The 27,702-nt window shown below is 38.5% G+C and overlaps 1 protein-coding gene across 1 annotated transcript in view; it reads right to left on the bottom strand.

The window, feature by feature from the left end:
- Positions 1-27,702, bottom strand: part of LOC136863061 (dnaJ homolog subfamily C member 2) — a 153,538-nt gene that overhangs the window by 17,655 nt on the left and 108,181 nt on the right. Inside the window, exon 8 of the mRNA XM_067139391.2 lies at positions 2,421-2,660. Coding sequence (XP_066995492.2) covers positions 2,421-2,660 — 240 coding nt within the window. The remainder of the gene's footprint in view (positions 1-2,420; positions 2,661-27,702) is intronic.

Below are 27,702 nucleotides of genomic sequence, written 5' to 3' on the forward strand. Positions count from 1 at the left end.
AAAAATACACATAGACAGATCAAAACATAGTCAATAAAATAAAAGAGGAGTTAACAATTAGAGAAAAATTAAAAACAAATAGAAACCACTTTTAAACACAATAAAACAGGCCACTGTCCCTCATAAAATGGATAACGAGGTCTACAGGCTGCTTGTCATCTCATCATTCCATAGTTTATTCTGTTTGAACCAGTTATGATGATCCGCATGCCGCTGGTTCCAAACCGCATTTCGTTTGAAGACAGAAGGTATCAGCATTTGTTTAAAATCATCAGCCATATCAGGAACCAAACAGCACTACACAAGCTACCGAATCAGGTTCAGATAGCTAGTGGTCAAAGAAAACATCTGTATAGAGTGCAAAGAGTGGGAGAACGGGTGACCCTGAAAGAACAAATCACAGTCTGAGTTACAGAATAGCAGGCGATGTGCCAGGCTCCGAAAACAAAAGTGTTTGAGACCATCGATGTGGCAAGGATAGCAGCCGGTACCTCGGAGTCACTCTGGATTGTGCCTTAACCTACAGAAAACATTGTTTGAACATCAAGCAGAAAGTGGTTGCTAGAAACAATATTGTGCGGAAGCTAACTGGAACATCTTGGGGAGCACAACCAGGCACAGTGAGGACATCTGCCCTTTCACTCTGCTATTCTGCAGCTGAATACGCATGCCTGGTGTGGTACAAATCTTGCCATGCCAAAGCAGTTGATGTAGCACTCAACGAAACCTGCCGCATTATTACTGGATGTTTGAGACCTACACCTTTGGAAAAAGTGTATTGCGTTGCAGGGATAGCACCTCCCGATATCCGCCGTGAAGTGGCAGCCAAGAAAGAAAAGAGAAAGGTGTTGACATCGGAAGCCCACCCTTTGTTTGGATATGAGCCACCACGCCAGCGGCTTAAGTCTAGGAAAAGCTTCTTGAGAGTAACTGAAACACTTGCAGGAGCAGCGCAGCAAGCAAGAATTCAAGAATGGCGCATCAGGAATCAACATACAAGGATCAGTCAATGGATGACCCCAAAAGAGGAACCCCCTCCTGGCCATATCACAGATTGGGTGAATTGGAGAGCACTGAATAGACTGTGCTCTGGTGTTACGCGGTGCAGGGCAAACCAGAAGAAATGGGGTTTCGAAGTGGACAGTACCTTGTGTGTATGTGGAGAAGAGCAGACTACAGCCCATTTGCTGCAACATAGTTCATGCCCATTCCGCTGCACAACAGAAGACCTGATTAAAGCGAAGCCAAATGCACCAGATGTTGCAAGGTTTTGCGCTCACATACGGTAGTTTAATATGGCTCTTCGTCCTTGAAGTATTTATATTATCTTTTATGTTTTCTCCTTATATTTAATTTTAAACTTATGTATGCTTCTGACATGATATAAATACAATAAATAAATAAACAAATAACTGAATTTGTCTCAGCGAGTTATTTATTGCTCCATCTAGTGATGTAAATATTGTATATTGTTATTGTTTTTATTTCCGTCATGTCTCTTTTGTTCCTTCATTATGTTTTTAGCACATTTTTATCTTGTATTATGTAGATTACTTTAAACCCCTTATTTCACTGAAGATGGCTCAAACGAGTCGAAACATGTTTGAATTTTTTTGCTCCATCTAATGATGGAATTATGTTTTGTATTGAATTAGGAGGATACATGTAATTTTTCATTTGTAAAGCTGCTTGAAGCACCCACAAACAGTACTCAGTCAGCCTAGTGGTCTTCATTTCATTCCTGGCTGGGTCAGGTATTTTTTTTTATCTTAAATTGTTAATTCCAGGGATTTGACTAGATGACATTGTTCTCCACCACAACAGCAGGCATTTTCCCATACATAGCAGGAGGGTCTGCCTCATGAGGGCTTCTCTAGGTTAACAATATTCACATGAAATTTTATTATTATTGGTCACACTCTCTGATCAACTTTTCCATCCCTAATTAAATTAGCTTAGGGCACAATTATATTGTTATTTCATTTAGTACAATCAATCTATTACACAAAACCCCTATTTAATTAACAGATATTCATTAAAAAGCAGTTCTACATATACCCAAAACTGGGTTTTATCAAAGCAAGTGATTAATCCAGTTTCTTGCCCCGCTCCCACGACTACCACCAATTCCGAAAGGTGGAGAAATGACAGGCGTTGCATCAGTCTCATTACAGTATGATGAATATGAAAATGAAATTTGTGATAAGAAAACTGTCTACAAGAACATCATTACAACACAGCAAGACAATACAAAAACATGCAGAGTGGTGGAATGTAATTTAAAATGTGCCGGATAGCACTACAAAGTAAAGCAGTAAGCAACACTACTTTTGAAAAAAAAAAAAAAAAACTTTGTTACACTGTCAAGTTAACACTTTATTGAGATAATCAAAATTGTTGTTTAAGTCTGCACATATTACCTCTGATTTGTTCCAGCTGGAAAAACATTAACTGCTTTGATGAGAAGTTGAAGCTGTTCTGGAGTCCATGGTGCACAACTATTTTTGCTCTTTCCCTGGCCATTTGAACCACCCCCGCCTTGCTTTGCTACATCCATATGAGCTTGACGTTCTTCTTCTATTCGCCGGTCTGCTTCCTTTATAGCTTCCAAGAATGCATCCCTTCCATCTAAATTTAGTTTGTTGATCAAATCTTCCAACCTGCAAGCAAGATATACAAAGTATTGTTTAGCCATAAAAATTTGACCACATACACTTTCAGACACAGTACTATACAAGAAAGATAAGAAATATTTGTGCTCATTACACGCTGCATTAATATAAACAGATAGATGATTAGACAGAATTTGGTGAATAGGTATGCAACATCTCATCACTCTACTAATTTTACTCATGACTGAACATCATGAATCCATCAGGACAGACTGTAATTCCTGGAAGACTGGACCACCTGTAGTAACTTTTCTTTTCAATATGCTTTACGTCACACCGACACAGATAGGTCTTATTGGGATAGGAAAGGGCTAGAAGTGGGAAGAAAGCAACCACGGCTTTAAGGTACAGCCCCAGCATTTGCCTGGTGTAAGAATGGAGAGGCAAGGAAAACCATTTTCAGGGCTGCCAACAGTGGGGTTTGAACCCACCATCTCTCAAATGCAAGTTAGCAGTTATGTGAACCAAAGGGTGCAGCCATTCGCTCGATTGTCGCCATCTTTCACGGACTTCCACAACCTTAATCATTTTACTTATAGGCATATAGCTGATCTCATTAGTTTGATCTATCCACCTACTAGGCGTTCTTCCTCTGTGTCTTTTCCCGTTCACTGCTACATGGACTATAATTTTTCCAATGTTATCAGCTCACCGCCTTATTATGTGGCATAGGAATTGAAATTTTTTAAAATAATACATCAATGAGAATGAAATGTGAATTCTCACTGCATTCCTGATTAACATACTTGTTCTCTGTGTACAACACCAGTAGTAGCATTCTCCAGCACCACATCTAAAATGCATTGATAAGTTGCCTTTCGCTAATTTTATAATCCAAGTTCTGCATTTGTACAAAAATACAGAGCACACAAGATACATGACTAAAGAGAATTTTTCATTCTGCAATATAACTCCATTATGGCAAACCACTTTTAGTTTATCCATTGTTGTGTGTCGACATGCTATTCTTTCTTATTTCTGGTTCAGAGATTCCATAACACTCAAGAGTGAGCTTAACTAAACAAGACTCATCCAACTGCTGATAGTCCACTAGCCTGCCAGTGAAGTAAAGCTACTTTCCATAATCGAACACCATCAACTCTGACTTTTGCAGGTTAACCTCCAATCCAAGAGCAGATCTGTTAGGATGAACTTCCTTCCTCACTACTTGTAAATAGCATAGTATCATTCGCAAATCAAATATTACTTTGTCTTTCTTCCAGCAATGGTGACACTGTCTTCCCATTCATTCATTCTTCATTCATTATACAGGGTGGATCATTTTGATAAATAATTTTTAAAAAATTAATTAGATATCTCCCACCATAGTCATTTTATCAGCGGATGAAATTAGCCAATCAGATTGTTTCGTGGGCGAAATCAATGGGCTTTGGCGATGCGGTGTTGCCGAGACATTAGCATCAACCACAAACACACCACGGGTTTCAGCTGGTGTTACTTGCTATGTTTCGATCCTATCAGTTCGGAGATCCATGTTGAAATCCTTCCCTTGGAGAAGTTTGTTCTTCGATTGGTGCTCTCAAGTCAGTCTTAAGACACATGCAGATTTATCAACATCGCCTTGTAAAGCCCATTTGAATTTGCCTGCAAAGCGATCTGATTGGCAATCTACAACAGATTTTTTTTTTTTTTTTTCAAATTATTTATCATAATGACCACCCCTCTAACACTCATATACCCAGTTCAAGTTGTTCCCGACCACCCTGTATATTCTCCACATAAACTGAATAGCTAGGACAAAAATGAACCTTTGGACAAATGAAATGTCTGGGGCATCTCATTGTCAACCTCAACCTTCACTGTACTGTTATATAGCCCTCTGATCATTTCAATTAGATGAGGTGGATTGCCCATAGCTGATAGAACCTTTCAATTGATGCCCCCAAATTACACAGTCAAAAATCTTGGGAGTGGTCCAGGAAGTATGTCAGCATCGGAAAGTTATGCTTTTGCGCTTTCTCAACGAGGTGATACTGAGTATCTGTTTACCAGTTCCATTACCCTCAACAAACCCAGATTATTCTTGCAATATCTTTTGCTGAATGAATGGTTTTAGGCATTGGTTAATGATGTGGTTGCATGTGATATGGTGCAATCCTACCAGCTCGGAGGTCCATGTTGAAATCCTTCCCTTGAAGAAGTTTTTTGTGTATTGGTACAAAAACTGATGTGGTCCAATCTTGTGAAAATTTGGAACTTTAGTTGACATGTCAAGAGTTGTAATAAAAAAGCAACATCAAACTGATTAGTAGTTAGTGTAAGGCAGCCACATAGAAATTATAATAGATTAATCTGTGAAAGGGGTCCAATGGGAAACAGCCTATTAGGAACAGCAGTTTAGTTCAATGCAGCAGTTGGGCAGGGAAAGTAATATACATGACTCTCCTTTGTTCTTTTATTAAAGACTAGCAAGATACCCGTGCTTCGCTACGGTATTATACTTAAATTTACATTTGAATGCTTATAGTTTTAGATATATAATCCGCCGAAATTCGCGATCCGACTCGATTTCTGCGAGAATCCGCCAAAATTCGCAATCTGACTCGTTTTCTAATAGGTTACGGCAAGCATAAGCAATTTTAATATGGATCAAATCCTTCAGGAGATCCGGCGTGGTGTTGTCTTGGGTGCCTTGGCGGTACTGAACCAGCCGCCGGACTGCATTCTTAGTCACTACCCGTCCAGGACCCGTTTCCAGCGCGGTCCGCACATTTGACGACAGTCCAGAACATAATTATTATTATTATTAGATGTTCTGGACCCCACAGCAAGATGCAAGACCGCTACTTGGCGGTAAATTACATCTGCTGCCATTGTCATTGTTGACAATGTCACCAGCACCATTGTGGTGGGTAGGCAAGTGTGCGGGTTTTCTGATGATACGAATGACTGACTTCCGTGCATTATTGACGTTATTATAGAGGTGAACAATTTGACGGTCAATCGTATTCCTATCGTTTATTTCAAATGTGTTTAAATTTTTATTTATATGCCAGGAGAATCTACTGTAATCTAAGAACGTTCTCCGAAGGAAAAGATGGCTGTTGAAAATGAACCCAGGAACGATTAAAAATGATCGATTTATGATCAGAATGAGTACATCGAAAATCTACAGCCTGTTTCCAGTCATTCGACAGGGTCAGGAATGGAATGAATAAAGCCCCATCTAGCGGTGACAATAGGAATTGTGCCGGCTGCCGAAGCACTCCTCTGGGGCAATGATCGATGAATGACAAATGAAATGAAATATTGGACAGTGTTGCTGGAATGAATGATGACAGGAAAAATCGGAGTAAACGGAGAAAAACCTGTCCCGACTCCGCTTTGTCCAGCACGAACGTCACATGGAGTGATCGGGATTTGAACCACGGAACCCAGCTGTGAGAGACCGGGGCGCTGCCGCCTGAGCAAAGGAGGCTCCTCATAAGTACATTATGAACAGTAAAATCAATTGGTCTCACCTCCTTTTACACCCCACCGCCGTAAGTTTAATAACAACCCCCCCCCAAAAAAAATTAAAAGAAGGCGTGTTTCTTTATGTTTAAAGGAGATTCCAAACACCAATGTTCACGTCTATTACCTTCAGTTTTGAGATATAAGTATCCCCATAAAAATAATTCACTTTCTTTCACTTCCTTTCACACTCCTTCCCCCCCCCCACCAAGTGAATAATCCGTCAAAAAATACTGTTTCTTTAATAGTAAAGGATATTATAAATGCCAATTATCAAGACTCTAACTTCTTCAGTTTTTGATTTATGTGTCCTCATGAAAGGAATTCAATGTTTTTTACTCCCGCCCCCAAAGATGGGTCCCCCCCAAAACGCGTTTTTCTTTGTTTTTAAAGGAGATCCAAATACCAATGGTCACGTCTGTAACAACTTTAGTTTTTATTAGATGTATGTATTCTCATACAATTAAGTCAATTAATTTTTCAGTTCTTTCACCCCCCTCCCTCTTCATTGGATTTTCCGAGAATACGTGTTTACTTTTAAAGCAGATTCCAAATATCAAATTTCACATCTGTAACATCTTCATTTTTGAGGTATCAGTAGCCTAATTAAAAGAATTCAACACCATTTTCAGTCACTTTTACCCCCCCTCCACCCAAGTGGTATTTCCGAAAACTAAAAATACATGTTTCTTTATTTTTAATAGAGATTTAAAAATACCATTTTTTACTTCTGTAACGTGTTGAGTTTTTTGAGATACTGTAGAAATTCTCATTTTAAAATTTCACCCCTGTTTAGTTCCCCTTAAATGGAGCTTCCAAAAATAAATCACCTATGTTTCTTTACATTTACAGGAGATTCCAAATACACACGTTTTACGTCTAACATTTTACATTTCTCAGATATTCTGTAGATACAGTCTTTCAAAAAATTCACCCAATATGTCACTCCTGTTTAACCGCCATTAATTGGATTTTCCAAAAACAAAGAATACATGTTCCTTTATTTTTAAAGGAGATTGTAAATACCAATTTTTTACATCTGTAAACTTTTAAAGTTTTAAGATGTAGACACACTCATTTTAAAAATTCACCCCCTTTTCACCCCCCATTATTTGGATTTTCCAAAAACGAAAAAATACCTGTTTCTTAATTTTTAAAGTAGATCCCAAATACCAATTTTCAGGTCTGTAATATCTTTAGGTTCTGAAATATAAGTAGCCTCATTAAAAGCATTCAACCCATTTTTCACCCTTTTCCCCCCTTCCTATTGGGATTTTCTGAAAACAAAAAAATACGTGTTTCTTTATTTTTAAAGGAGATTCTAAATACCAATTTTTACATCTATAATCTTTAAAGGTTTTGAGATATAGATACACTCATTTTAAAAATTAACCCCCTTCTCACCCCCCATTAATTGGATTTTCTAAAAACAAAAAAATACGTGTTTCTTTATTTTTAAAGGAGATTCCAAACACCAATTTTCAGGTCTGTAATATTTTCAGTTTCTGAGATATAAATATCCTCATTAAAGGCATTCAACCCCTTTTTCACGCCTTTTCACCCCTCCTATTGGGATTTTCCGAAAACAAAAAAATACGTGTTTCTTAATTTTTAATGAAGATTCTAAATACCAATTTTTACATCTGTAAACTTTAAAAGTTCTGAGATATAGATGCACTCATTTTAAAACTTCCATCTCCTTTTCACCCTCCCATTAATTGGTTTTCCCCAAAACAAAAAAATACGTGTTTATTTTTAAAAGAGATCAAAAGTACCAATTTTCAGGTCTGTAATATCTTGAGTTTCTGAGATATAAGAACCGGAATCCTGATTAAAGGCATTCGACCAATTTTTCACCCTTTTTCACCCCTCCAATTGGGATTTTCTGAATACAAAAAAATACGTGTTTCCTTATTTTTAATGAAGATTCTAAATACCAATTTTTACATCTGTAAACTGTTAAAGTTTTGTGATATAGATACACTCATTTTAAAATTTCACCCCCCTTTTTACCCCCTTAGCGACGGAATATCCAAAAACCCTCTCTTAGCGAGCACCTACATCTTAATATGAATATATCCTCAAAATTTCATTTCTTTATGTCCAGTAGTTTTGGCTCGGCAATGATGAATCAGTCAGTCAGTCAGTCAGTCAGTCAGTCAGTCAGTCAGTCAGTCAGTCAGTCAGTCAGTCAGTCAGTCAGTCAGTCAGTCAGGACAAGCTATTTTATATATAGAGATTGTTTTACTAGTAGAACTATTCAAATTTCTGTGTTTAAAACAAAAATGGATGTAGCTCCTCTGAAAGATAATGTCTAACAGCAATCTTAACTTACAAACAAATTTAGTGTTACACGTCAGACGAAAATTATTTTTTGAATCAAATGGATGTTTCAAACTGCGTTAATGAGACTAGTTGATAGGATCAAATCATATTATATTAGGCTGTGCTATATTTTGATACATCAATTTACTAGAATATAAAAATATCCTGATATATTGTGCATTGAATAGCTAATTAAAAAATAATTTCACTGATGAAGTGTCTACTGGGAGATAAAACTGGCAGCAAGGAATCATGGCCTTAATTGTGATACAAACCCAGAATTTGCCTGGTGCGAAAATGGGAAAAAACACAGAAAAACCATCTTCTGGGCCACCGCTGCAGTCTGAACCCACATCTCCCAAATGTAAGTGTGGTCTGTAATTTTTCTACAATTATTGAGGAATCACACTCGTATCTCAGATAGCAAAAATATTTGAAAATGTACCAGAAAAGAGAATGAGAAGAAAGGTGGAAGGACAATTACAAGAGTAATATGTCTTTTGAAATAGAAGATGAAAACTAGACCCCATCTTCACTATGAGGCAGTTAGTAGAAAAACAATGGGAATACGGAAGAGATATGGTGAAGACAACCCGTGATTTAGAAAAGGCTCATGATAGTGCATCCGGAGGAAAAAGCATGGAAAATAATGGAACCGAAAGATTTGGAAAATCAATTATAGAATTTGTGCGAGCAACGTACAAAAATTGTTGCAGCAGGGTCTAGACACATTTGGGGAGAACAAATTCATCCAGACCTGCTTTTTTCCCCCATTTTCATTCATGTGACAGCCGTTTCCACTTCTTCATTTTGATTTCACTCTTGGATTCTGTCTCCTCACACTATATCATCTTGCCTACACCCCTTCTCATATTCAGGAACTACAACAATGAAGTGTGCTATAACCACTGTTATTCATAATGGTTACAGACGATACTGTGAAGGAGACAAAGGTAAAATATGGGGACATATGATATTGTGGTATGGGGAGCAAACAAGGGCAACTCAACATATTGAGTAATATTACTGAAAATTATGGAAAGAAAATCAGCCTGGAAAAGAGTTGATTAGAGGAGAAAGGGAAGTCAAGGAAATTATAAAAATAAAGGGACAAAACTTTGAAACTGTAGAGAGGTCCAAGTACTTGGCAAGCAAATTGATGCAGGATGCAGGGCTGGATGTAGAGATCAGTAGAAGGTTTCAACAGGGAAATATATTCTATCAATTGGAGTGTGAGTAGCCTGGTGTGGAGTAAGGAAGTACCAATGAGTGTAAAGAGGTGATGAATAACTTGTACTACTGCCCAATACTGACATATGCAGCAGAGACCTGGACACTGACAAAAAGACAGAAGAGTAAAATCCAGGCCAATGAAATGAAACTGTAAGTAGTATGATAGGAAAGACAAGAAAGGACAGAGTAAGAAATGAGGACATCAGGAAGGAAATGGACATGGAAAAGCTTTCTGGAAGAACTGAGAAAGATAAACTTAGACGGTTTGGATATGTTAAAAGGATGAAAAAGGGGAGTATGCCGAAGTACATGATGGAAACCCAAATAGGAGGGAGGGCAAGAGAGAGACCCAGAATAAGGTGGTTGAAAATAATCACGATTAGTATTATTAGTATTATAACACAGTTAAGAGAAAGAATGGTGGTTGTATAGAGGAAGTTGAAAAGGTGCTATGAGCATTTCAACCCAGTGGGAGGTGGACAAGGGAAATGGATGATGATAAGACTGAAAGGTTAGTTACATTAAGACCTTAATTTGGAGGCAGCACTGGCGTAGCGAGGATTAGCCGTTGTTTTACGTCCGGTACGAACCACTAAAAAACGTACGCCAAAATGTTAAATTAACGTAGCGACAAGAATCTATTAGTAGGGCTCAATAGGGACATACATAATTCTCCATATTTGTACTGCTTGAATGAAAGGAAGACACTTAGGATTGTGATGCGCGAGGATATTTCCCTGTAGAGGCCTCAGTATTGGAAATGAAACCGTGTATTGACAAATGTCAAGACATGAAGAAAGGGCCAATTAGCAAGGGATTACTCAGTAGGGGGCCGGAACGTGACCACCGAGATAACGAGGGCCACGTCCAGAAACAGCTGCAAGCTTACAACATCGTGTCAGCTTTTGCAGATCGGTGCCAGGAAACAACAATGTCCTAGGGATCCTCGGGTTGCACCGTGGTTGAGAGATGTGCTGTGTTTGAGTTGCAGCGTTGGGAAGACTGTGACAGGATTGTGATCTGCACGTTAGTTCCTCATTTTGTGCCATATAAGTAACATTTTTTGAAGAGGGACCGTTTTGTCACTGAAAAGCCAACACTATGTGCATCCTCGGCAAGTTATGAAAACGTTTTTTTAAAATTCTTACAGTGTCAAGACAATCGCGGATGCGTGCCTAAGTTCGATAGGTAGGCCTATATATTTTGTCAAATGCCCGGGGACTGATTGGAACCTCAAATGGCACCATCAAAAGTGCGGGTAAATACTTTGTAATTGGCGGGCGTGATAACTCAGTTCCAATGCTTCTATCTCCTCATCAGGACGGCCCAGGCTTGAATCGCAGTCGATACACGAGACATTTTTAAAATGGGTAGTCACGTTCTATTGATACGGATTCTACTTAAAACACTAGATCCCGTCCCTTACCTTTCTTTATACTTTTGAGCCAGAACCGCATCATTTATGGTGGTGTATTTTGAGTATCCAACCATCTTCGGACTTACCTTGTACCTTAAATGGTGAGTGGATGCAGTGGCGTACCCACAAAATAATTTCAGTGGGTGGGGTGTAATTCCAGGCCAGTAGTGTGGATACAACTTTTCCTTGGAAGGGGTTGTGAAAAGATTTTTTATTTTTTATTTAGAATTTGCTTTACGTCGCACCGTAGGTCTTCAATGGCGACGATGGGAAAGGAAAGGGCTGAGAGTGGGAAGAAGCGGCCGTGGCCTTAATTAAGGCACAGCCCCAGCATTTGCCTGGTGTGAAAAATGGGAAACCACAGAAAACCATATTTAGGGCTGCCGACAGAGGTGTTTGAACCCACTATCTCCCGGATGCAAGCACACAGCTGTGCGCCCTTAACTGCACGGCCAACTCGCCCGGTGAATATGAAAAGAAAGCCGGTCCTACCGAGTGCGGTGACGGATCTTCAGTAGATATTGTTGGTTTTGATTGTTACCATGTACAATCATAGCTTTAGTACTCTTAACATAAACTGGCTGCATTATTGAAACTGTTCGTAAAATTTATAATATCGTTCTTCGTTTGTGAGGAAGTAGAATATTCATTTAATTTGTCTTCTTAAAAAAAAGGAACCACTTTGGTACTACACCCCGTGAAGGTGACTACCTTACAGGCCGTATATATTTCGATTACGAGAGACTCAAGGAAAACTCTACTGCACCCAAAAACAAGGCTGTATCTTCCCCATCCCATGCCTTTCTTAACTCTGTCAGTGCCGGGAATCGAATGCAGGATGTCTTAAGTTAAATTCGAAAATAAGGAGACCTAAAAGTACCAGCCGGCCCCACAGTGTACGGGTAGCGTGCCTGCCTCTTACCGGAGGCCCGGGTTCTATTCCCGGCCAGGTCAGGGACTTTTACCTGGATCTGAGGGCTGGTTCGAGGTACACTCAGCCCACGTGTTTATAACTGAGGAGCTATCTGACTGTGAGATGGCGGCCCCGGTCTAGAAAGCCAGGAATAACAGCGGAGAGGATTCGTCGTGCTGACCACACAACACTTCATAATCTGCAGGCCTCCGGGCTGAACAGCTGTCGCTTGGTAGGCGATGGCGCGTCGGGGCTGTTACGTCATGGAGTTTGATTTGGAAAAGTGAAGAGAGAAGGAAGCGACACCCCTGCAAGGCTCCTTAGCTTCCAGCTAGTTCTTCTGTCCGGCCTCGTGCATTTAGGACAGTAATAAAACGTACGCCTTAATAAATGCTCCTCATAAAACCTTTGTAAAAATACTAGCTGCATCTATTTATAACAATAATCACAAATGCCTCCTTTTCATGTGGCTCAGTTGGTTGAGTCGCTGTCCTTCTGAGTCTGAGTTCGCAGGTTCAAATTCCGGATTGGATCGGTAACCCTTAAAACGGTGTTGAAATGGCAACAGCTCAGTGTCGTTGATTTCTGGCATGTTAATAAAAATTATAGATACGAATATTAGCGTCACGAAACTCTAACTTTATACTACTATATTCTGTATCCCAGACTTGCGTGGAAAAGTAATTAACAATTTACTTTACGTCACACCGACACAGATAGGTCTTATGGCGACGTCGGGATAGGAAATGCCTAGGTGTGGGAAGGAAGCGGCCGTGGCCTTAATTAAGGTACGGCCCCAGCATTTGCTTGGTGTGAAAATGGGAAACCACGGGAAAACATTTTCAGGGCTGCCGACAGTGGGGTTCGAATCCACTATCTCCCGGATGCAAGCTCACAGCTGCGTGGCCCTAACCGCGTTGGAAACTAACAAGACAAGGTAAACCCTACATAGCATTTGTTGTAACGTGTATTTTCCTTTAACAACTAACAAAATATCCATATCCATACGTTTTACATTATTTATTTATTTATTTGTCTGTTTATTAGTGCCTTCAGTACAGTGGCGAAGTTCGAGCTCCAGGCCCTCTTGTACACTTAACCACATAATAATCAAAATCTTAAATAGAATACTGAGATTCTTAAAATAGTTAAAACTATATAAAGTAATAGAATTTAAAATAAATTTAAATAATTACTTACTAAATTAACATTAGAACTAATTAATATTAAAAACTCTTAAACATAGCTAATCCTCAGGAACGCACACATTCATACTTCAACCATTCAGTCAGCTGTCCTCAGCAGGTAGTCTCGGCAGGTGACCTTAAGTCGTGATTTAAAAAAGCTAGTTTCTCTGACATGAACTGGCAGGGAATTCCATAATCTGGCGACAGTCGCCACAAATGATTTAATAATTTTATTTGTGCGGTGCAGTGGAATAGAAAGAATGGATCTAGAACGTGTATTAATGTTGTGAAATGATGATAAAAAGATGAATTTAGAAGAAATATACATTGGCTGACTTTCAGCTACCACTCTGATCATCATCGTTAAAGTGTGTAGCTGCCGACGTTTATCAGACATCAGCCAAGAGACAGCCTGATAGTATGGGGTGATATGAACATCGTACCCGATATTGTAAATAAATCGCAGGCAAGAATTCAGTGCTCGTTGAAGTTTAAGTGTTTCTTCTCTCGTCATGTCAACTAAAACAATGTCACAATAATAAAGAATAGGGAGAATGAGTGTCTGTATTAGTCTGGCCTGTAGCTCAAATGGAAATACATTCCTCTGTCGTTTAAGAGGGTGAAGTACTCCAAAACTCTTCTTACGTATTTCTTTCGTTTGATCAGACCAATCAACTGTTACATTCATCATTACGCCGGGATTTTTAACCGTTTTACTGTAGGGAATAATGGGACCATTCAGTAGGATAGGCGGGATTGGGACATTGTTTGAGAAGCTCAGTAATTTTCGTGATCCAATTATAATTGTCTGAGTTTTTTTGCAGTTAGGTATAAGAGAGCTTCGTTGTGCATATACACTGAGTCGTCCGAAGTCCCTGTTAATATCTTGTCTTGCAATGTCGATATAGCCTATTTAAAGATCGTCAGCACAGAGGTCATGTGTGTTATTTCCTGTCACAGATGGTATGTCATTGATATAAATACAGAAACTTAGGGGCCGTAGAATACTGCCCTGTGGGGCAACACTAAGTTTCATTTTCCATTTAGAGGCCTTGTCGTTTAGTGTTACACGCTGTTGACGGTTACTCAAATAAGAATTAAAAACCTTAAGTGCAGCCAGGTCGAAGTTTAGCAGTTCCATTTTCTGTACCATAGTCGGAATTAGTACAGTGTCAAAGGCGCTGCTGAAGTCAAGAAGGATACGTATAGTGAGCAGTCGTTTGTCCATAGCGTTTCTAATGTCTTCGGTAACCTTCAAAAGTGTTGTCGCGGTACTGTGACCCTTCTCAAATCCAGATTGCAAAGGGTCCAAAAGAGCATTTTAATTTAGATATTCCAGAACTTCCTCGTATACTAAACGTTCAAAGTCTTTAGAAAGCGCAGGGAGTACGGACATAGGACGATAGTCAGAGGGTGATTGTGGGTCTAAACTCTTAGGTACCGATATAATATTGGCTATTTTCCATACAGTAGGGGAAGTTCCATTTAGTAAACAGTAGTTCAGTATGTGCGTCAGTATAGGCGAGATAGCACCCATAATGTTATGTATAAAAGTAATAGGAATATCATATACACCTGTAGTCTTTGATTTAATCGAGTACAAAGCCTTTTAACCTGATTTTCTGTGACACTGTGAAATGTGAATGGCGGATTGGCTGGAGGGGAGGGCGGTGAGTCGGTGCAGTTAATTTGGGTAGGTTGAATATTTATTCTACTAAAGTAATCGTTCAGTTCGTCAAGTGGAATGTCAGGAGTTGTCTGTCTCTGTTGATGCTTTCCTATTCCCAGAGCTCTAAGTTGGTCCCATGCGCGATTATAATTTAAGTTGTTAGCTAAAATCCGAAAATATATGCATTTTTTAAATTTCTGATTAACTGCTTTGTGCGATTTCTTAAGATGCGGTTAGATTCGAAGTCTGTGTCATCTAGGGTTTGTTTATAATGTCGAAATAACGAGTCACGGTGGGCCATCATTCTCTTGCCTTCATCATCTAGCCATGGACAAGAAGGACGAGAAACCTGTATTTGACGCGCGCGCAAGCGCGCGCGTGTGTTTGTGTGTGTATCTCTGCCGCATTATTTGTATAAAATGTCACTTCTTTATTGCTTATCACATGACCATTATTATTATAACATTACCGTATTTGTTCTAAACCAGAATATTGCATCCTTACTCAAAGCGTTTATTCTTGCATTCATTTCACTTCTACGCGGAATATATGAAATGCTGCAGTTATGTTGGGATGGGAGTAACAGAGGTAGCCGGGGGACCGGTGGGTTGTCGTCCAAGGAGTCCAGACACCCCAGGAGTTTTAACTAAAGTTCTTTTATTGAGCATTTTATATATAATGTGCATTAATATTAGCTTCCTGAGTCCGACTCATTGGCTGAATGATCAGTGTTGAGGCCTTCGGTTCAGACGGTTCCGGGTTCGATTCCCGGCTGGGTCTTTGATTTTAATCGCATCTGAATAATTCTTCTGGCTTGAGACTGGGTGTTTGTCCCAACATATTCATATTCAGACAACATACTACATTACTAACCACCAAATAAACACACAACACTGATTACATCCCTCTATATAGGGTTGGCGTCGGGAAGGACATCCGGCCGTAAAACAGGGCCAAATCCACATGTGCGACACATTTCGCACCCGCGACCCCACAGATGTGGGAAAAGTGGGGAAGAAGAAGAAGAAGAAGAAGAAGAAGAAAATTACTATTAGCTTCCGGAATCCGCACGAATCCACCACTTTTACTTGGATCCAAGGACACTAATTTCCTTTTTCGGTATTCTACACCACCTAAACTATGGAAGTTTGGACACCTATCAAAATAAAATTCTGGATGAATGGGCCCCCCCCAAACTGAAATCCTGGCTACGCTACTGGAAGGCAGCTTCCATATTTATCTGCATACTGGTGCCCATTACATATTATCCTCACCTCCTATTCCAAATTAACTTTTTCAAAAATTGAATATCCTTGCATAATTTCAGGCTTCCAATTTTCCAGGGTTACATTTTAAATTTGCATGTTGATAGGATACATTATCGGGTGAATTTGTACACCCCTTTTCTCAGAATAACTAGAAAAATACCATTTTCTAATTTCAGTGAGTCGTCATTAACAATATATTTATGACCAGTTAATCCCTCCAAATTCTCACAAATTTCAAGTACATGTTTGGGTGTAATTTAAATGAAAATTCAATTAATTCATATTTCAAACAACAGAGCTGATATATACGGTAATATATAATTTTGGGCATGTTAGGTCTTGTAATACTTATTATAAGCTGACACGTTTCAAACCTGCAACCAGGATAGTCCTCAGAGTAATAACAAAGAACAATCCATACATAATGACTATCAAATTATTTTTGATGCAACTTCTGTCATTTGTAAAGAGAAACATTTTATACCTAAGAGTTATTCGTGGGGCAATAGAAATCGCTAAAACCCCCAAATAATTTCAACAAAGGGGACGGCTATATACTAAGTAGATTGTGGCTACCCTCCATAGTTAACTCTTCAACATCTTTCTCCTTCACTCTGGAGGCCCTGGAATGGACTACATTTCTAGCAGAATCTCTCTATCTTCAGTCTAGTTACTATGGAGTAACAGTTGCAACTAATATCTTTGTTATTACTCTGAAGATGATCCTCGCTGCAGGTTCGAAGTATGTCAGCTTATAATAAGGATTACACAAAATAACATCCCTATACATTATAATGCCATTTAGTGGTCGTGAAAGTCTACATCTTAAGAGTTAATATAGATAGTAAAATTGATTTTTAGTATGAATTTTTCAATGGTGCAAATCTTCACGTGCTTTACTCTGGGCCTGTATCAGTCAACAAAATGTAAGCTTGTAGCTTAACACAACTACTTTTTCCCATTTGCTTTATGTTGCACCAACACAGATACATCTTATGGAGACGACGGGTTAGAAAAGGGCTAGGATTGGGAAAGAAGCAGCTGTGGCCTTAATTAAGGTACAGCCTCAGCATTTGACTGGTGTGAGAATGAGAAACCAAATAAAACCATCTTCAGGGCTGCTGACAGTGGGATTTGGACTCATTATCTCCTAAATGCAAGCTCTCAGCCGCGCGACCCTAACCACACGACCAATCCACTCGGTAACACAACTAGTATTATGGTAACAGTTATGAGACTTTCAGTTTTCCGCTGAACCCAAACCACAGGAATGCGACCTTACATTCCAAAATCCCCACATACTCCAGCAAAGACATAATATTCAGCCATTTGGTGAGAAGCTACCGACATCAATTAATTAGTATGGGAGCCTATTGCTTGGTTTTAATCAGAAGTGTGCATTTTCAATCACGAGGGTGTGATTAGTGGAGTGGCTTAGCTGTGGGCTTCCTATCCTGATAACTTGTTTGAATCTTTGCGACTATGGAATGAACTTCCATTTGAAAGAAGAAAGCAATAATGCGGTGCCAGGAAGAGAGTACAGCTTTTTAAACCCCTGGCCAAAACCCTAATCAGCTAAGATGGCTACAATGACCTAAGAAATAAAGAAGACAAGCTGAAAATCCTTAGCATATTTTTCCAATTCTAGTGTAGTGTGGCTAGTAAGTGTGTTTTATTTTCAAATAAGTGAAATAATACACTTTTAAGTTCTCTTATGCATTTTTGTACTGAGAGATTGTCAAGTGATAACACTTTTCAAAAAAGCTGAGTGAGAAATTTGAGATTTTAACATAATGCGACGAAGATCAAAGGAGCTAAACAGAGATTTAAAAATTCAGGATCTCACTTTCTAAAAGTCTGGATTACTTAAAGAATTGTGGGAGTACTGAAGTGCAAATGACTGCATATTTTCAAGAGTGTGAAAATGAGATGTGATGGGGTGGATGGCATTCTGGAATATAATTTGGTAGTACTTAAATTCAAAATTATGCACCTCTAAGTCCAAGTTTTGAGTCACAAATGTGTACCTCAAATTCTATTGGGTTTTCATATTAAAATTGTTAAATTTAGTTACCATGGATTGCCATAACAATAGAAAATACCATATTTTAACCCTTTTCCCCTGATTGTCAACTTGAAAAATAGGGGAGGGTATAATAAGTGAAAATTTCACATAATAAAGGTTAGGTTGTCATGATTTAAAAGCAGAAACAGGAGCATCCAGCATCTTTAAATCAACACACAAAATAGTTATTTAAATCTATACTTTATATATGCAAAATATTTTAGTAGCCTACATTTAAATAGTTTACATCAGCCCCTCCTGCATTACCTGAACTGACTGGTCACATGACTAATAAGCGAACTACAGTGCCGCGCGGAATTCAAAGCTTCACAGTGTTATGTCCAAAGTCTTGCGATAAAGCAATGAAATTCAATGATTTTGCCGTTATAATATGATGGAAGCCGCTGGCACAGTGATGTCCTTCTCTGCAAACTTACTCCATTTCAGCATATCAAGAGTTCTGACAAACCTCAACTTGCTGTAAAATTCTCGCCTCAACAATACCAAGACTTCATGTAATTTCTCGTGCTTTAAACTCCACCATTCTGTGATTTACAGCATTTCCATTCTCCCTTGCTTTTCTAACCCAATGAAGAATATTTCCTTTTCTTCACACCCTGGAAGGAATTAAATTTTTTTCCTCCTAATAATTTTTATCTCTGGTTATGCCTGTAATGAATCATACATGGCTGCACTTCATATATACAACTCATATCTCTCACTCAACTTTCTGAAGTATATTCTAACACATTCAACATGAAGGATGCTGTAAAACTTACTCTCTTTCCCATTTTCATTCCTGCTTGCAGATGCTTCCTAAGTAAACATTACATGCAGCGCGCAGGGTGCAGAGCTCGGAAACTGGAAGGGCAATGAGAAATCCAGGTTGGGGAGACAGTAGCCAAGAGCAAGGCCAATGTGTAGGAGGTGCAGAAGGATGAATTTTACAATTGACTGAAATGTTGCACTTGGTGCCTGGTCTCTTGAAATACCCCCCCCACTCCCAAGTCTAAAATTAAGGTGGGGAGGGGGGCATGTTAAGAGGCCGACTCCATGGTGTAGGGGTAGTGTCCCTGCCTCTTACCTGGAGGCCCCAGGTTCGATTCCCGTCCAAGTCAGGGAATTTTACCTGGACCTGAGGGCTGGTTCGAGGGCAACTCAGCCTATGTGATTACTAGGGCCCGGATTTTTAAAAAATGCATATGCGCATATGCAATTGCATATTTTGACATATTTTGAGGGTTAGTGCATATTCTAGACGTAACAGCATATTCCAGTATATAATGTCTGAATTTAAGGATAATTACAAGAACTACTAAAATAAATCTGTTTTGTACATCGCTAGCTAGTTGCCCATTTTATGTGCATCCCTCGCTAGTTGGTATTTTCGACTCTCTGTGTAACGGCACTTTACTTTCACAACTGACAATGGCAACAGATAGCTTAGGTGTGGGTAGGCAGGCTGGACTTCCCTGAATTCCTTGCTCTACCACAGCAGATAATAATCTCAAGGGGCTGGGCACTTGATCAGGACAGAAGTATCTTCAGTTCACTAGTTACGTTCCATTTTAATGCCATGCATCTCATTTCTAAAAGTGTTAGTTTTTAAAAAATGCCTAAGGAAAAGAGCAACAGAAGAGATTTACTAAATCAGTGGGTGTCGGGTAATAGGGACTATTCAACAGATGGTGTCATCGTGTACTGTCAATTTTGCTCAAAGGAAGTGAAATGTGAAAAGAAATTTCAGCTTGTACAGCATTCAAAAACAACTGCACATATTAAAGCAAAGGAGGAGAAGAACAGCACACCACAACAACTACTTCTTACACAGGTAAAGCCCAAGTCCTGTAGTCTTAATACATTTTCAAATGATATTTGTAGGGCTTTCGTATGCAGCAACATTCCATGGAATAAATTAAACAATCCAGTTCTGCGATCATTTCTCGAGAAATATTGCGTAAATCAAAAAATACCAGATGAATCAACTCTTAGGAAAAATTACCTATCTCCGCTATATGAATCTACCCTGGAATTGATCCGTTCTGATATCGGAAGGAACTGTGTCTGGATATCGGTGGATGAGACAACGGATTCGTGTGGCCGTTACATAGCAAATTTCGTGGTTGGTAAATTACATCCAGACGAACCCGGTAAGCCACATCTTCTTGCTTGTAAAGTACTAGAGAAAACCAACCATAGCACAATAGCAAGACTTGTAAATGATTCTCTGCGACTATTGTGGCCATCTGAAATTGAGACTAATTGTTGTAAAGTGCTTGTAATGCTCACAGATGCAGCTTCGTATATGTTGAAAGCAGCAAAGGCCCTCCAAGTATTTTATCCAAAACTCATACACGTAACCTGTTTAGCGCACGGATTACACCGCATTGCAGAAGAAATACGTGCACAGTTTCCAGCTGTTAACAATTTAATTGGATGTGGGAAGAAACTGTTTCTGAAAGCACCAGCTCGTGTCCACCTCTACAAAGATTGTCTACCTGAAGTTCCTTTGCCACCTGAACCTGTCCTGACTAGGTGGGGGACATGGTTATCTGCAGTATCATTTTATCAGGAACATTTTAATGAAGTGAAAGAAGTGGTTACAAAACTTGAAGATGAACATATTGCGTGTGTCCGTGATGCAAAAGGTGTGTTTGAAACCGCTACTGTTTATCAAGATGTGAATTTCAATCATGCACATTTTTCTAAACTTCCAAAAGCCATTGAGAGCTTAGAATCTTCTGGTACTCCCCTCCATGAATCACTTGATCTCGTTGAAAAAGCTGCATCTTCGTTGAATTACGCTCCGGGCGAAATTGGAGAGAAGATTAAATGCAAGTTAGAAAAGGTGTTGAATTCGAACCCAGGACTGAAGAAGATTAAGTTAATTAGTCAATACTTGAGTGGAACTAGGGTATCCTTGCCAGATGTATGCTCCGAAACGTTGGTGCCCATGTATAAGTACTGTCCAATTACGTCAGTTGATGTAGAACGATCATTTTCAGCCTATAAACTCATTTTGACGGACAACAGACATAGTTTGTCTCCAGAAAACATTGAAAGACTACTAGTTACCTATTGTGATGTTTCTTTTTGCAATAAATGATACCTGTAAATAGGTAAGTGAATAAAATTGCATATTTTTAGAGCATATTTCCTTATTTTCCGTGCATATATTGTAACTTTTTAGTACATATTTGCATGCATATTTTCAGGTTTTTTAGTGCATATAAATCCGGGCCCTAGTGATTACAATTGAGGAGCCATCTGATGGTCAGATGGCGGGCCCGGTCTAGAGAGCCAAGAATAACGGCCGTGAGGATTCGTCGTGCTGACCATACACCACCTCACAATCTGCAGGCCTTCAGGCTGAGCAGCGGTAGATTGGTAGGCCAAGGCACTTCGGGGCTGTTGCACCATGGGGTTTGGTTTTTTTTTGGGGGGGGGGAATGTTAAAGGTGAATAAATACAGAACTCATGAAATTTTATGGAATAATAGGATATCAAATTAAAATTTAACTCAAATTGAGGACCGTTTTTTCAAAACTCGCTCCTTGTAAAATCATAATTTTTCAGGAGAGACAAAAAACTGGTTAGACAATAGAGTAAAAAGGATAATTTGACAAAGTACATCTTAAACAGTTTATTTGTTAGTTACAATCTGATATAAGTATAGCCAAAAGCACAAATTTGAATAGTTTTTACAAAAAAGGTAGGGGAAAATGTTCATTTTTTAAAATCAAAACTCGCTCATTGCATAATCCTATTGAGTAAAAATTTTCTCCACAACAAACAAATTTAAAAACATAAGATGTCAGAATTTATGCACAGACATTATCACAATACTATAAATGAAGGATGGTAGTGGTAACAGTATATACAATACCAGTGTTTCAAAATTTAACAGACATAAAATTAATTAATCTCTGTCTTTATTGACTAGACCTTTTTATTTCTCAATCAGTTCCCCCAACTTCTGTATCCTCCATCATATCACTTACATTCAGCTTGTTCTTGGTATGTTTCCCCTTAAGAACTGCTTCATAGAACTCCTTAGCTTCCCCAGGTATTTGTGATTTACTATTTCCATTTTTGGAGCCAAGTCCATTTGTTTGAAGGAAATCTTTCCTTTGAGTATTTCTAAAATGGTTGATTCACCACTGTATGTGTATCGAACAGCAACTTGTACCTTGAAATTTTCATGTTTCCTATATTGAATGATGTGGGTTTTCGTGATGTTGAAAGGTAGTTTCCCTTTCAAAATCTTTCTTGATTTTGCCTTCAGATCATAGATGTTTCAATTGTTTTGCAGTATTCTCACTTGTCCGTGATCACTGAGTAGGTTATGATACTCCATAGGCGATGTAATCTCTTCTTTCTCTCTGTATTTTTTCTCTACGTTCCCGAACACTCGATATGGCAGCAAAAAGCTATGACCTCGAATGGGAAAATAAAGTTCAACTGATGTGAAAAATGTAGACTTTTCGAGGAAACGTGTCACAGATGCTAATAAAATACTATTCTTATTTTGGGATACACAAGAGTCTGAAGATAGCCTGAGTTTTTTTATATCTAGCCCCTTCCTTGCGAAGATTATTTTCTAAGTGCTCAAGATAGTCTTTTACACCCGAAGCTATTTCATTCGCTCCACGACCCCCTCATGTCTCCTACCACGTATAAAAGAAAACTTTACTTTTGTCCAGTCGCTTTTCATTTGTCAACAAAGGCAACACTACGGTCATTATGGATAAGAATGAATACATAACAACGACTAAAGAATGTTTCCAAGACAACACTTTTTCAATCAAACACCGAGATCCAACCAATAACATACAGAGAAATTTAAAAAACCTACTCAAGAACACACACTTTCTTCTCACCGAAACAGAATCTGCTAAACTTATAACAATGAACCCCCAATTACCATCCGCAAAAGCCTACCCTAAAATACACAAAGGATATGTACCCATGAGGCCGATTATAAACTATAGAGCCAGTCCAACCTATTAACTATCGCAATTCATAAAAAAATGTTGAAAAAGCATTATTCGTTTTTAGCAAACAAAACAATACAAAACTCAATAGATTTTTGCAACAGAACCAAAGAACTAAAGATTGAAACAACACCATACCCTTGCTTCATTTGACATAACAAACATGTACCCTAACATTCCTATCAAACAATCAAAATAATAGAATTTAATTAAAAAAACCACAGCAACTTGAGTACCTTAGAAATAGATGAATTCATAAATCTACTTGAATTTGCCATAAACAATAACTACTTCAGATTTTATGATAACATATACCAGCAACAAGGCCTACCTATGGGATCTCATGCTCTGGAATATTAGCAGAAATATATATCGACTACCTAAAACACACGTCAATCAATAAAATAGATAATACATATTTTTGGTGCAGATTTGTTGAAGATATCTTCGTAATCATAGATAATAGATCCACTGACGCAGTACTATACTAGACAAACTTAACACTTTAGACCCCCACATTAAATTCACTAAAAAAACCTAAAATAACCGTACCTTAAATTACTTAGACTTGACAATAACAAGACACGACAACCACTTATCTTACAAGATCTACAGGAAACCCACACACACCTCAAACAGCCAAACCCAAAAAAGATTATGCCTTATCCACCATCAACAACACCCATATATATACTATAACTAATATTTTCAAGAAGCACAACCTGAAAATAGCATTCAAAACCATACACAACAGCACCAACACCATACACAACACCAAAACAGACAACAATAACAATAAATATAACCATCAGGTGTCTACTGTATCAAATGCAACAACTGTGACGCAAGTTATATTGGACACACAGGCAGAAACTTCGCCATCTGCTACAATGAACACATAAATGCAGTAAAACACAACCATTTCTCATCAATAGGCCAACATATAGAAGAATCTAAACATAGTTTCACCGACATCAATAATGATATGACGATATTAAACATAAACTCTAAGGGGCCCCCTGATCAACATAACCGAAGATTTCTATATTTCTCTGGACCAATACGCTAATCCCAATCATAACATTAACGACATTACAGAGAAAACCAGCATCGTCTTTGATAAAGCCATTCCTGCATTAAAAAATGACTATCACAAAATAGTAAACACACGCCCTAATAAACCGACGAATCACAAGCCTAACCCCACCCCTACTTCCACAATAGCCACTCCTCCTACCCCTTCACCTACATCCCTCTCCACAGCTAACATAAGCCCCAGACGCACTCGTAGTAGAACACAGCAAGCTTCCAAACATATTGCTACACGACCTCCACAACAACAATAGTAAGTACTCTTTTCATTTCCATACACATACCGGGCATTCCTTCATACGCACACTATACTTATATTAGCTTATCTTTACAGATAATAACTACAACTCTAATACAGAAGAGAGAGGTGTCACCACCAAAAGCTCATAATCAAAATTTAAACTAAAGTCTTGCAGTCTGTTGTAAAACTTACTGAAGTACATCAACAATTGGATTACATAGTACTCAAAAAAAATTTTCACGACAAGGGTTTTCACCACGAATCAATATGACATACATCAGCCATAGAATAATCTCGAAGATCACTTCATACAACTAAATTAACATGATACAGAAGCACAAGAACGATAAAGAAGATTGAAGAAGGAAATCCACGCAACACGAACTCAAATTTTAACAAGTGTTAAAAAAAAAAAAACACACACACACACACACACACACACACACACACACACACACACACACACACACACACACACACACACACACACACACACACACACACACACACACACACACACACACCCCCCCCATATTTTAGTATGTTTAACTTATTAAGTGTTTTATACTGTGGCTTATGTATTTTAATATGTTTAATGTACACATGTCCAATGTATACTCAATATGTTTTAGTTTATTGCAGCCTTCACCACCACTTTGATCACAGATATTTTAACCTTAAATAGACAAACACTACTACAATATATTTTATTTTCATCCCCATTAGACATCCGGATGATCTAACATAATAACATTTTGTGATATTGTCTAATGGCTATAATATAATTATGTACTAGCTGATGATGGCCATAGAAGGCCAAAACCGGTACTAATGTAAATCCATTTACAATAAATAAGTATTGATAGGTGGAACACATTTCTTGTCTGTACAGTGAATCCAATCAATACGGAAAATGGAACTTATAAATAATAATACTAATATCACAAATTCGTACGAAAACTAAATGTGAAGGCCTACAATATAGAAAGCTCATAAAATTGATCGACAATAACATTACATTGACTATTGTTTGCTGTGATGTGCTTTGTATCTTCTGTTGCCACTCATCTCCAATGGATAGGATTACTGCTGCGTACAGAGTAATTTTTTAAAATTTACCTTACATTGCATCGACACAAATAGGTCTTATGGCAACGATGGGATAGGAAAGGGCTAGGAGTGTGAAGGAAGTGGTCTTGGCCTTAATTAAGGTACAGCCAAAGCATTTGCCTGGTGTGAAAATGGGAAACCACGGAATACCATCTTCAGAGCTGCCAACAGTGCGGTTCGAATCCACTATTTCCTGGATGCAAGCTCTCAGCTACGCGCCCCTAACCACACGGCCAACTTGCACGGTCGTACCGAGTGTAACAGCCTGCCTGAATATTGGCAAGAAGTAGCTGGGAGTTAGATAACTTTCTTCTTTAGCATGCCATTCCTCTGGTTCATAAATTTTCTGATACTACTGGTACGTTACACAATGGTTCATCAAAGCATTCAAGCTATTCAATCTCTACTCTGAGGCACTGATAGGAATGAGCAGTGCATATTTAACAGAATAAATGCAGAAAAGTGTTTACGGCTGTCTGTGGCCGGGTCATTCCAGCTCTGGAACTTTGGACTGTTAGATCGGCAATGTAGTACTGTTCGTTAAAGTGAGAAAATGTGCGGTTTTTCATTTGATCGAGTATTTTATATGATAACATTGCTTTTAGTCGCCACTTTCCTACTGACGTGTTTGTAATGACCTATGTTGACTTCAGTTAGGAAAACCACAAAGTCAGTCTTTCTGAAAATCCCGTTGTGAAGCACGGGTACATCAGCTAGTTAATATATATATAACATGTTTCAAGACATTACTGCACATATAATAAGATCGTCCTTAAATAATAATAATACTAATAAATGGATGTAAACACCTCATAGCAATACCTCACAATCACAATAATAATAATAATAATAATAATAATAATAATAATAATAATAATAATAATAATAATTTGAGCTAGATACTTGCATTATTTACCCATGGGTTACAGAATATTGTTTTCAAGTTATCTTAGTCTATTACACTTGCGTCAACTTTGACATGCCATGCAAAACCATCAATAAGAAGGGAGAATCTAGCGTGTGTACAAACAACTGGGTGTGAAAAACAGCGTTGCAATGTCATGCTAGCAATAACCGCAGACGGAAGAAAATTGCTACCATATGTTATTTTCAAAAGAAAAACAGTTCCTAAAGCGAAGTTTCCCAAAGGCATTATGTACGGGTTCAAGAGAAAGGATGGATACAGCTCTTGTCCAAGACTGGGACCATACGGTGTGGGGAGCAAGCCCAGGGGCACTGCTTTAACACCCGCAATGCTAGTGTGGGACAGTTACCGAGGACACGTGGTGGAAGACACGAAGAAATGTCTTCAGGAAATGAAAACTGATCTCGTAATTCCTGGTGGACTCACACACTGTCTACAGTCCTTAGATGTTTCCATCAACAAGCCCTTCCAGGACAATACACGTAAATTGTACGCTGAATGGATGGCAGGAGGGGAGCATGAGCTGATACCAGCAGGCAAAATAAAGAGGCCATCAGTTGAACTCGTGTGCGATTGGGTTATGCGGGCATGGGTTATGGTATCGACAGATGTTATTGCGAAGAGTTTCTTAAAGACGAGCATCGTTAATGCAGTGGACAGAAGTCAGGATGATGCAGTATGGGATGGTGACTAGAACGATACACACAAGAATAGCTTGGAGACTGAAAGCAGTGACAATGAATAGGGTAAGTACGCGAGTTGTCTTGTTTCAATAGCCTCATGGAAATTTTATGTTTTTTCGGGAATACAATGTTTTGCACACAAATCCCCGCATATATCACGCACTGAAAATGTTCACACTTATTTCTTTAAAAATAAAAAAAATAAAATGCAAGTTTTATGCGAGCAAATATGGTAATTTACCGCACGAATGTTGCCATCTCAAAATCAATCATGAGAGACTTCAAAATCGCCAATTTTTTACTTTGATCAAGATCAGTGTAAGCTATATTGAAGTATCGATATCTTTCCAACATGTCCCAATTTAGCCCAACTACAGCAAATGGAAAAATTTATCTTAAAAAATTATTTATTTTATGAAAATTACAATAAATAT

This window comes from Anabrus simplex, chromosome 2 (assembly GCF_040414725.1).
Source record: "Anabrus simplex isolate iqAnaSimp1 chromosome 2, ASM4041472v1, whole genome shotgun sequence".
NCBI classification, from domain to species: domain Eukaryota; kingdom Metazoa; phylum Arthropoda; class Insecta; order Orthoptera; family Tettigoniidae; genus Anabrus; species Anabrus simplex.